Here is a 12,535-nt window from a genome sequence, read left to right as displayed (position 1 = left end):
CGGAAGTTCACATGCAAGGCAGAGGTGAAGTAAGGAACTGCTTATGAGGTTTTCCATCCATTCCAACAACTAAGAGATAGTGAGAAGAGTTGGGATCAGATTTCTTGTTCATAGAGTCACTTTCAGTTGTGGACTTGACAACATGTTATAACAACATCTCTCTACTGCATCTATTCCTCATTCAGCTATTAAGGACTTTTTGTGAATGTCTTAGCCAAAAAAGGGTTTTTACTGGCATTTCTTTGCCCATATTTGACTTTAAAATAAGGCTGGTGTGAAGGATGAGATACATTGCAATCTTTATAGTTATGTGAATGAGGAGATTAAGTGGTCAAGGAAAAGATCTCATATAATATTTAGTCAATTGAAAGAGACTGACTACAGAACAAAACAAAACACAGTAACAAAGCCTGGCTGTTATGTAGAAGCTATATCTGTCTCAGTGTTATTGGTGTGTTCAGGAGCTTTGTTTTCAGCTATCAGTGCTTAGAAATTTGATTTTATTCATTAATTCAGCAGTGGTTAAATGACTGATACTAATCAAACTTGAAGAAACACAGTTATTATTTCACAATGACCACAATATATTAGGCATACTAATTGGAATTAATTAATCTTTGAATGGTATTCAATTTTCATAAATAATTTTTAAAATTATTATAAAAATAATTTCTTAAAAAGAATATTATAGTCTATTTTTATAATATATAATCTGGAGGACAACCACTTGGCTAACTGATTGGAAGAGATCTATATTTGTTCCCATTCCAAAAAGGAGATCCAACAGAGTGTGGAAATTATCGACCAATATCATTGATTTCACATGCAAGCAAGATTCTGCTGAAGATTATCCAGAAACGACTGGAACAGCACATCAACAGAGAACTACCAGAAGTCCAGCCCGAGTTAAGAAGGGGTCATGGTACTAGGGATATTGTAGCTAATGTTAGGTGGATCTTGGCTGAAAGCAGGGAGTACCAGAGTAATATCTATCTTTGTTTCATTGATTATGCAAAGGCGTTTGACTATGTAGATCACAACAAACTGGCTGACTGAGGAGAATGGGAATTCTAGAACACTTGATGGTGCTTATGTGAAACCTGTGCTTGGACCAGGAGGCAGTCATCAGAATAGTGCAAGGAAACACTGCATGGTTCAAAATTGGGAAGTGTGTACACCAGGGATGTGTCCTGTCTCCATACCATTTCAACCTATATGCTGAACAGTTTATCCGGGAGGTTGGGCTGTATGAGAAGAAGTGTGGCATCAGGATTGGAGGAAGATTCATCAACAGTCTGCGTTATGCAGATGACACAACCCCGCTTGTTGAAACTGAGGAGGACCTGAAGTGCTTGCTGCAGAAAGTCAAGCAAGGACTGAAGCTGTCAATATGGATTGAGGGCTCAATATCAAGAAAATGAAGATTCTCACCTCTGGGCCAATTAGCAGCATCAAGATGGATGGTGAAGAGATTCAGATTGTTAACAGCTTTGGTTTGTTTGGCTCCACAGTCTTGACACCAGCAGCCAGGAAATGAAAACACGCATTGTGATGGAAAAGTCTTCTGTCAGGGACCTCTCCAAAGTACTGAAGAGCAGTGGTGTCACTCTGGAGACTAAGGTGCGTCCGATACAGGCCATGGTCTTTGCAGTCACTTGCTATGCATCAGAGAGCTGGAAAATGAGTAGGGAGGATAGAAGGAGACTTGATGTCTTTAAGCTGCAGTGTTGGAGAAGAGTGTTGAATATTCCATGGACTGCTAAGAAAATGAAGAGGTTCATCCAAGAGAGTGTTAAACCAGAATGCTTCTTGGAGGCAAGGATTCTAAAGCTTCATCTGACATACTTTTGACATGTTGCAAGGAGGGACAAGTCCTTGGAGAAGGACGTCATGCCTGGGAGGGAGGAGGGACAGCGCAGGAAAGGAGGAACCTCTATGAGGTGGATTGATGCAGTGATTGGGGTAATTGGGGTGGTTGTGTTGGAGACAGTGAGGTTGGCACAGGATAGAGCAGGGTTTAGGGCTGTTGTGCATAGGGTTGCTGTGAGTCACACGTGACTTGATGGCACATAACAACAACAATAAAAAAATTATATTTGACGTTTCCCAAAAAGGAGCCATGTTTTACAATGGCTAAAGTGCTTAGCTGCTGTCAAAAGGTTAGCAGTTCAAACCAACCAGTGCTCTGTCAGAGAAAGACATAGCGGTCTGTTTCTATAAACATTTTCCTGCTTTGGATATGTGTTGGAGACAGTTCTATCCTGTCCTTTAGGATTGTTATGGGTTGCTCTGAGGTGGAATTGACTTGATGGCAACTGGGCTTTTTGGTTTGTTTATGTTTCCCAAGAACTTTTACATTCGTAAATGGTAGGTTGTAAAAATAGAATTGGGACAAATCTAGTTATGTAGTCTTTTTCTATACTCAGGTTGCATGCAAAGAGCTCTGCTTGTGTAGTGTGTTAGGAATGGTGCTGCTGAAGGAAAGGCCAGCAGTTCACATGCATCAGCTGCTCCTCAGGAGAAGGCTGGGCAGTCTCTTCTCATAACAATTTACAGCTCCAAGGGAGCTCTGGTGGCCTAGTGGCAAGAAGCTGTGCTGCAATACCGAAGGTATATGGTTTGAATCCACCAGATGCTGTGCTGGAGAATCTCCTCCTGTGCCAGTCAGATCCAGCTCGACGGTACACAGCAAGGAAAAAAAAATTACAGCTTCAGTAACTCAGTGGAAGGTCTCTGTGAGTCAGAGCCAAGTGTGCAGCAGTGGGTTTAAATATCATTAAAGCAGCCCTTCTGGCATAGCGTGTTACATGCTGGGCTGCTAACCCAAGGGTCAGTGGTTCAAATTTCCTAGCCACTCCAGAAGAAAAATAGTTTCCTGTTGAGATTTGTAGCCTTGGAAAGCCAACAGAGGTTTGCAGTGAGTTGGAATCTGCTCATTGCAGTCGATTTTGTTTCTCCTGGTTTAAATAAAATTAAGGTATTATGTAAGAAGATGCAAAATTCGTATTAAAGGCCTGTCTTTCTTAAGCAAAGACTTGAATTCTTGAAAACACTTTCCAGTTTTGAAAATTAGAGAGTCAGGAGATGCGAAGTATTTGGATAAAACTTTTAAAATAATTTTTCTTTTTAATAACCCAGGACGGTTGAAGATGACTTATTGCTCAAAAAGCCGTTTCAGAAAGAAAAACACGGGAAAGTGGCGCATAAACAAGTGGCAGCAGAGCTGCTGGACAGGTATCGTGTGAGTGTGCGGCACGTGGCTTGTTCCTGGGTTTTGAGAGTTTGGGTTTGAGTTATTTGATAAGTTTGAATTTTATAATGTTTAAAATAAAATCTGTTTTAACAGGGAAGAAGCAAGAAATAGAAGGTTTCATCTCATAGCTATGGATGCTGTATCCTTTATCTTTGTCCAGATGTTTAAATAATGAGTAGACTATTTTCAAGTGTATTTTATAGAACTTTGTGAGTCTATAAAATTTAATCTAGACAGATGTAATGTAAATAGAAAGTGGCATCTATATAAAGAGAATGTAGGATGAGAAGGATATAGGGAGATATAAATATAAAAAATAGAACTTTACATTTTATTTTTAAAGTAAGTATTTACATCTTATTTTTGATGTGTTTATTGATACAAAATTTTGCCATTTATACTTTTGGATGCAATTCTTTTCCTGACATGTAAGATACATTTAGAGACAAAAATAGTAAAACATATTGCTGGTTTTCTATCAATAAACTTAAAATACCCTTGAGCTTGTAAGTATTTTTGAAACTTGTTTATACCAGCCTCTCAACATTTCTCTTTTTTATGCTTATCTTTAGTGTCTTTTTATCTCACATCTTCCTACCTGATTCTTGGCTACTTAACATCTTTGCAAAACTCATATTTAAGATTACATTTGTCTGTGGCCTGTTCTTAGGCTTGCTGTGGTTTTACTTCTCGAATATGACTAGAGGCAGTTTTTAAGCTATATATTTTGTAGCTGTGTCTTAGCTCAACTTTTGGATAGGACTTTTTTCCCCCCTCAATTAGACACAAGTTAGTTTATGACACTATTACCATTTACCGTCCATATTTTTGTTGGAAATATTGGAGAATGAGAAGCGGTCAAGCAGAGCATGATATTTCAGTTAGATAAATCCCTCCCTATAGTCATTTGCTTCACTTTATCATTCCTAACACTTTCTTTGAGCTGTAGCAGTATTCTGCTATTGGCCTATTTATTTCACTTACTTTGTACCCAGATGCTTAGCTTTCTCATGTGCCACTTGTTTCTTTGTTGTTGTTGTTTGATGCCGTCGAGTCATAGACGACTCATAGCAACCCTATGAACGAACGGCCTGAGCACTGTTCGTACATAGAGTTTCCAGAGGCAAGCCGTTTCGGAAGTGGATGCCGCTCCTGCTTCCAGGCTTGTTTTAGTTGGGAAGCTCCAGCCAACACTGTCCACCATGGGTACCCATTACCACGATTGGCACTTCACTGTCACAGTGTTCAGCGTCACAGCAACATGAATTACCTCTGTACAGCAATGCACAGACAGTACTATACCACCTAGAAGAATGTTTGACAGGAAAGCAATTTGAACCTGCCTTTGGGCTTAGGCCACCTCCTGCCTGAAGCCCTAAGGCCAAACCTGGCTTGCCTCGCTCCCAGGGACACAGCAAACCTGCACGCCAAACACATACCTGGAAAAGCGCTCGACTCCAAAAGCTTGTCACGATTCCTGCACTCACACCACCATACTCCTTCTGCCAAGGAGCAGTTCCAGAGACCCTGGGAGGAGCCAAGAACATCTTAATTAATCCATACATGATAGATGGACGATCAGGTCTTGGGGAAATTGAATATCTCTAAGGTATAAGAGTTGATGCCTTTAAGTTGTGGTTCTAGAGAAGAGTATTGAACATACCATGGACCGCCAAGAGAACAGATAGGTCTGTTTTGGAGAGGGTGAAACCAGCTTTCTCACTGGTGGCAAGGATTTTGAAGCTCTTTCTCACATATTGCTAGGAAGGAGGACTTCATGCTTGGAAGAGTGGAGGGACAATGGAGAGGAGGAAGACCCTGGATGAGATGGATTGACACAGTGATTGGAGTAATAGGAGCAGGTGTGTCACAGACATTGAGACTAGCCCAGGGTAGGACGGAGTTCAGAGCTGTTGTACATTGAGTCACTGTTAGTCACAGGTGACTTGACGATATCAACAAAATATATGACTGATTTTAAAGTGTTTGTTTTTATCTACATTTAATATAGTGCTTTAAATGGCATTTAGTTTGTACTTTTTCTTACGGAAAAGTTGGGTGCTATGTGTATACTATCTTAAAAAGGAATTTATGACTTAAAGTAAATTTTAGATTTATTAATTTCAGAAAATGTAGGAAATAAAACAATACATTGTTAAGGGTGTCTGTGTATAGGCTACAAAATAAAACAAGAATAAGAAATATAAATTTTGATAGATAAAATAGGGTAGTGAAATAAGGAAGGAATATCCATTTCCAGATGTCAAGTTTAAGAGTGATCATATCTTTTTTAAGAACCATAAATATGTATGTTATAAATGTTCTTTCCCCCCCAAAATTATACACTTTTTATACTAACAGTTAAAACAAATTTTTTGTCCTAAAAGAGAACTCCGTGTCACTACCATTTAAAAAAAGTGTGATTTGAACATTTACTTGTTTGGTATAGTCCCAAGAAAATGCAAGTTTCCTTGAATACAAGAGCCTGTTAATAAAATATAAAGTTGATCTGTCTTAGTAATATACTTAGATCTAATTATTAACAGCAGTTGAGAGGGTGTTCAGGTATTTATTTATGAAGCAGACATAAGCGTGAGACCTTTCTAGAAGGAGATCTGGTAATGTTTGTAAAAATAGAAATAGGAGTAGATGAAAGATGGTCCCTCTGAGATGGCAGTGACTGTTCCCACGTGTTTATGTAGGCTTTTTCTAAGTTAATATCACCTGTAGAAAATCTGTAATGGAAAGTGTCTGGAAAAATCCAAGGTAAAAGGAAACCTAATCTAACCTTCATTTTATAGGTATGAAGCTAAGGCTTTAAGACAGGACGTGTCAAACTACATGTAGCCTGTGGACCAAATGTAGGCCACCACAGATTTTTTTTTAATTACAGATTTATACACAGTTATTAATAAATAATACAGATAGGTCCCATGTACCTTTTATCTGTTTTCCCCAAATCCTTTAATATTGACAACCAAAATATTAAATTGACATTGTCAGGGTTATAGAACATTTCTCACTAAAATGAAACCTCTTGTCGCCTGTTAAAGCCACACCTAGTTCCTTCTTGGATGTACCTTCTCTTAAACCCTAGTAATATCTAAGCTTTCTCTACTTCTTTCATTTGTCATTCTTACATGGAATGTAGCAGAAATTAAATGTAACATGGAATGTTACATAAATTAAAACATACAGCATGTAGGCTTTGAGATGGGCTTTCTTCTCCTATTACAATTCTCTGAAGATTCGTTGAGATTTCAACATGTATCAATAACTCATTTCCTTTTATTGTTGAATTGTGTACTGAGGTAAGCATTATTCAGCCATTGAAAGACTTCTGAGTTTTGGGCTATTGAAGATAAACCTGCTATAAATATTGATGCATACATTTTTATGTAAACATAAATTTTCATTTTTCTGGTATAAATGGCCACAGGTGTTGGGTCATATTGTAGTTGTATGTTTAGTTTGTAAGAAATTTTTGTAGGAAAGCAAACTTTTCAGAGTCGTTAGACCACTTTGAATACCCACCAGCAATGTCTGAGTGATCCAGTTTCTCTTCATCATTGCCATTATTTGATGCTGGCTCCCTTTTGTAAAGTTAGCTATTCTGATGACTATAGAGCAATCTCTCCCTGTAGTTTAAATTTGCATTTCCCTGATGGTTAATGATGTTGCACATCTTTTCTCATGTCCTTTTTTGCCATTTCTTTGATGAAATGTTTGTCCTATCTAATTGGACTTATTGTTGAGTTTTGAGGGTTCTTTATATTAGTAGTTCTAGATACTCGTCCTTTACTCCTCTGCGGACTAGGATTGAAAATATTTTCCTGCTAGTACGTAGCTTGTGTTTTCACCTTTCACAGAGCAAATATTTTTAATTTTGATGGGTCCAAATTATCAATTTTTCCTTTTCTAGATTGTGCTTTTGTGTCCGGTTTAAGAATTCTTTGCCTAACCCTGCCTAGATTCTAAAGATTCTTTCATAATTTTTTTTCTAAGGATCTTAAGAGGTTTTTAACTTTTGCATTAAATTCTGTGATCTGTTATAGAGTCAATTGGTAGGTAAGATATTAGACTTGATTCAGGATCCCTGCCCACCCTTCTGTCTCCCCCCAAGACAGCCAGTTGCTCTAGCACTGTTGGAAGGTCCATTTTTCCTCCATTATGTGACTTCGCACTTTCTGCAACAGTGAGTGTACGTTATTTGTGTGGGTCTGTTCCTTGGTTGCCTGTTCTGTTGATCTGTGTGTCTATCCCGCTGCAGCATTTGTTATTGTTAGTTTCTGTTGAGTAGACTTGACCTTATGTAGAACAAAACAAAGCCTTAACCAGACTTGTGCCTTCTCCAGGAGTGTGAGTTAGTATGTTTGAGTCCATTGTTGTGATTTTTATGTCAATCCATCTTTTTTGAGATTTCCCCTCATTTTTCCTGACCTTTTGTTTTACCACACATTAATTTCCTTTTCTAACAATGGGTGCTTCCTGATGATTTATCTGAAATAAAAGAAGCCAAAGTCATAGTATTCTCTCCTCTAAGGAACATTTTGATTTTATTTCTTCTAAGGTTGATTTACTCATTCTTCAGACAGTCCACCACATATTCATTATTCTTTGCCAGCACCACAATATGAATGCATCCTTTTTTTTAATTGTATAATTTGTACATATTGGCATATTTTTAAATATCCAGCTGGATGTGTTCTTATATAACAGCTATAACAGCACAGTGCCTGAGAGTATAAAACCCTTAATATTTTGCATTTCAGTATCAAAGGCATACAAAGTTTATAAATGATTATATTTTGTACTATGGTGGCAAAAAGGAAGACTTCAAGCGTTTGGGGTAAGTACCATGCGATTTACAAAGATTGGGTGTGGAATGTAGATGATCTTAGTTCAAAGCTTACAGCTACTCTTTTTTGATTTGGCAGCTTTTCTCTACACTCTATGTTCCTTAATATAAGAGAAGGTGGAGGTAGTATCCACAGCTTCTGTCTACATAGTCTTTCATGAAACCCCTTTCTTTAGCAATAGGTCCTCCTTAGGCAACTCTTTACCTGTTGGCAGTCACAAAATATAGGAGAAATTAATGAGCTTGATTATGTGGTCAATTTTTTTTTTCTAAGTGATTTTGAGGTACTGAACTTTTTAGAATGTAATGTTTGGTGGTATTTTTTTAAAAGCAATACATTGCAAGAAACGTCACTGAAATATTTATCTCACACATGTATTGTTTCATACATTTGAAGCTTTTCTCTTAACACCTCTTAGTTTTTTGTGGGCTTTCTCCCCCTCCCCGACTTTTTGATTTTCAGAGGTGGAAAGGCCCTAACAAATTTTAGTACCAATTCATCCATCCAAATGTACCCCTGTATCAGTTTAGTTTATGCCTTTTAATAACCCTTTGTCCTACAACCCTTAAATTGTTAATATCTTTTCTTGAGAGGTCCTCTCTTCAACTCTCTTCCTACTTACCTCTATATTCCTAGGAAACTATATGAAGTTGGAGCTTGGAAAACTTTTATCTTTTTTTTTAAAAATTAAAGCTCAAAAGAGTGGTTTTACTGAGTTTTGGTTAGCTCGTGGAACTTATTTTTATTCACATTTTCCTGTTCGCTTAGTGTTTATTTAGATTTCTCATCCAAGCATTGGCATTTTAGCACCATTTATATAATTAAAACCATTGCTGGAGACAGATGGATTCCTTATCCATTTGTCTCGCTTCTGTAGCAGCACTCTTTATAAATGCTTTTTAGAAATACTGAAATAAGTTTTATATATGCATATATATGTGTTTATAAATATGTTTATCTTCATTTACTTTTACCCAGTTTTCAAAAAGTTTTGTAGAACTGCTTAACTTCCCAAGTTTGACTGATTATGTTTTAGCAGAAAATTTAAATACTTTTATTTTCCAGGGAAAATGACAAAACAGACTTGGATGTTATACGAGAAAATCATAAATTCCTGTGGAATGAGGAGGATGAAATGGACATGACTTGGTAATTTTAACTGTCAGAGGCATAACACATTATATATTTTAGACCGTTCTCTGTTCTTTGGTGTGTTCTTAGTCATTTGTTTAGGGCATTCAGCCCCTTAGCACCCCTTAATCTATGGTTTTATAAATTAAGACCATAAAATCATCTCTAGGACTGTGGGAGGGAGTTCTTCTGGTGGCTTACTGGTAAGGAATTGCACTGTTAACCAAAAGACAGGTGGTTTGGATCTGCCAGCTGCTGCGTGGCAGAAAGATGGACAGTCTCCTCCTGTGTGATTAGTCTCTGGACTATGAATTGTCTTGACCTTGACAGCATCTAACAACAACAGGACTGTTAGGACTGTTGAACCCGGTTTGGCGCTCTTGGTCATGATTGGTAGTTTTAACTTACTTCATCACTTGACTTTATTTTAAAAAATAATTTACCACAGTAAAACCTGAAGGAAAAAAAAATTGATCCTGTATAAAGCAGAAACTTGTCAGTGGAGGGGAAACTCATACTTTTCATTAAAATGATTGATAGAAAAGTGTTAAGACTGTACTTGTAAGACCCAGAAAAGCAAGGCAATCTCATTGAGTCTGACTCTCACAGGCTTCACTGTGTATTGCATTACAATATTACTGTTTGCTGCTTTTACAATTTTTGAAGTATTTTGAAGAAAAGTAATATCTGAAAAATGGTTTTAGAAATCCAATCCTTACAGAGCATAAAAGGCAGAGAAAAAGTTTTTCTCTCATCTCCTACTGTGAGCCTTCAGTTTCACTTCTTTGTCATCCGTAAGGGCTACTGAGTCAATTCTGACACATTGCAACTTCACCTGTATCAGAGTGCAGCACTGCCTTGTCCTGCACCACAGCCCGCCACCATCATTGCAGTGTTGGAGCCCGTTCTTGCAGACACTATGAGTTTATTTCATTGAGAGTCTCCTCTTTTTCAGTGACCCTCTGCTTTACCAAACATGTCCTTCCTCTTCCTTCCTGATAACATGATCTATGTACATGAGATGATGTCTCACTATTCTAGCTTTTTTTTTAACTATTCTAGCTTTTGACAAGCTTTCTGGCTTTACGTCTGTTGAGACAGATTGGTTCATTTTTTCTGGCATTCCATGGTATATTTAATATTCTTTGCCAATGCCATAATTCAAAGAAATAAATTTTTCTTCGGCCTTCCTTATCATTGTCTAGCGTTCACGCACATATAAAGCAATTGAAAATGCATGGCTTGAGTCATGTTCACCTTAATCCTCAAAGTGACATCTTTTCTCAGAAAACTGCTATAAAAAATTAATGTCCAGATATTCTTAATCCTCAAAGTCACATCTTCTTTTCTCCTTAGAGAATCACTGTTAATAATTAATATCCATATATTCTATGTACATGTAAGAAATAGGCATTTTTTTAAAAAAAGCATTAATATTTATATCATATGTGTTATTTATTTGACATTGCTTCCAAGAAGCAAACCTTGGTTGGATTCCTTAATGTATAATATTTTAATTTTATGGATCTAGGGAGAAGAGACTTGCAAAGAAATACTATGATAAATTATTCAAAGAATACTGCATCGCAGATCTCAGTAGATACAAAGAAAATAAGGTATGCTTTTAGAATATTTATGGAAGGATGTTCTTATTCAAGAAGACTATTAATTTTTTATTATCGTGTCCTGTCCTACATTATCCCTGTAAAGATGCTAATTCTAATCTAGGTTGTCTTACACTTACGGAGTGTGATTTGGACCATTTAACCTCTGCAGCTGTGGGATTTAGAGAAGGGTCCCTTGGACAAGGATGCTTCTTTGTTAGCTGAGGCATGAAAAGTCTAAAATTAAGCACAAGTGGCTTCTGGATCCTGTTTCATGCTGACTCTAGTCCTGCTCTTCTGAGTGGTTCTAATAAACGATTTGACATAGCCAAATGATGTTTTTTTATTCTCTCTCAAATGTTTGAAATCAATACCTTCCTCCCCGCCTCCCCCCCCCATTGATCAACATATACAAGGAGGCAAATATACTTCCTTTGTTTCATAATTATTTCTGCTCTGGTAAATTTAACTTCTCACTAATAATTAGTAACAATAGATTTTTTTTTCTTTCACTGTATCTTATTTTAGTTAAAGTTGGTTTTTTTCCTCCTCTCATCAGTTTGGATTTAGATGGCGAATAGAAAAAGAAGTCATTTCAGGAAAAGGTATTATTTTCTTTCTTTAACAAGATAGAGGTTATTTTGTTTTGTTATTGAATTGTCCTTATTGGGTAAAGTGATTTCTAAGATATACAATGAATTTCAATAAAGGTAAGATTAGAGAAAGTATACTTGTATTAGAGTAGTAAGGCTCAAAATTATAGTAATGCTATAATGATTTTTATGGAATTCATTACTTATTGTAGTTCATGTCAGATTATTTACTGTATTTTGTGCTAGAAATTTTAAAATGTTTGATCATTTATGCTAGTACTTAAAGTAGATACCATTATGTTATTGGTACTTAATTTTCCATTTTAATATTAAATAGTGAAAACAATTCACACAAAGCATAAGTGCATGTACTTTGAAAAATGCATTTGTTCATTCTATATATTTAGCGAGCACATTCTGCAGTCTTGACTTCTTCCGAAGTGAAGATTTTTTTTCTCACAGGGAGTCACTAAAACTCTCTGTCTAAATATAAATGAACAGTTTTTTCAGCAAGAGTACTGTGGCTGATTTTGAAACAGTTTTTAAACATTTCAGCTCTTTGCATTGATGCTTGTGTATAATTGTGTTTGTTGTTGTTAATAGTGGCATCGAGTAAGACTCATAGCAACACTATGAATAGTGGATCTGAACCCTTTCCTATCTGGCGCCATCTTCATCTCTGACATACTGCCTATTACTATAATCTCTGTTCTCAATCCATCATATAGGTCTTTCTTTTGCTAACCTCCCACCTTTCCTAATATGATGTCCCTTACCAATGAATAGCCCCTTCTAGCAATGCGCCCATAGTATATGAGATGAAATTTCATCATCCATCCTTGCCTTTCAGCAGCACTCTGGCTAATTATCGTCAGTAGGTATTATTGATGCTAACTTTAAAAGCTTGCATGTGAAATCAATGACACTGTTTTGTAGTTTCCACACTCAGTTGGGTCACCTTTCTTTGGAATGGGAACAAATATAGATCCCTTCCAGTCAGTTGACCAAGTGGTTGTTCTCCAGATTTCTTGGCACAACTTGGTGAGCACATCCAGGGCAACATCTGTTATCTGAAATACTTCAATTGGTATACCA

At 36.8% G+C, this 12,535-nt stretch overlaps 1 protein-coding gene across 1 annotated transcript in view; it reads left to right on the top strand.

Annotated features, from left to right (window-relative positions):
- Positions 1-12,535, top strand: part of FRA10AC1 (fragile site, folic acid type, rare, fra(10)(q23.3) or fra(10)(q24.2) candidate 1) — a 34,235-nt gene that overhangs the window by 1,377 nt on the left and 20,323 nt on the right. Inside the window, exons 2-7 of the mRNA XM_006880356.1 lie at positions 3,139-3,234; positions 3,347-3,392; positions 8,026-8,102; positions 9,178-9,261; positions 10,775-10,859; positions 11,407-11,452. Coding sequence (XP_006880418.1) covers positions 3,139-3,234; positions 3,347-3,392; positions 8,026-8,102; positions 9,178-9,261; positions 10,775-10,859; positions 11,407-11,452 — 434 coding nt within the window. The remainder of the gene's footprint in view (positions 1-3,138; positions 3,235-3,346; positions 3,393-8,025; positions 8,103-9,177; positions 9,262-10,774; positions 10,860-11,406; positions 11,453-12,535) is intronic.

This window comes from Elephantulus edwardii, unplaced genomic scaffold, assembly GCF_000299155.1.
Source record: "Elephantulus edwardii isolate Elephantulus edwardi_28Jun2011 unplaced genomic scaffold, EleEdw1.0 scaffold00007, whole genome shotgun sequence".
Classification (NCBI taxonomy): Eukaryota; Metazoa; Chordata; class Mammalia; order Macroscelidea; family Macroscelididae; genus Elephantulus; species Elephantulus edwardii.
Note: the sequence above shows the minus strand (reverse complement) of the source record. Positions and strands in the feature narration are given on the sequence as shown.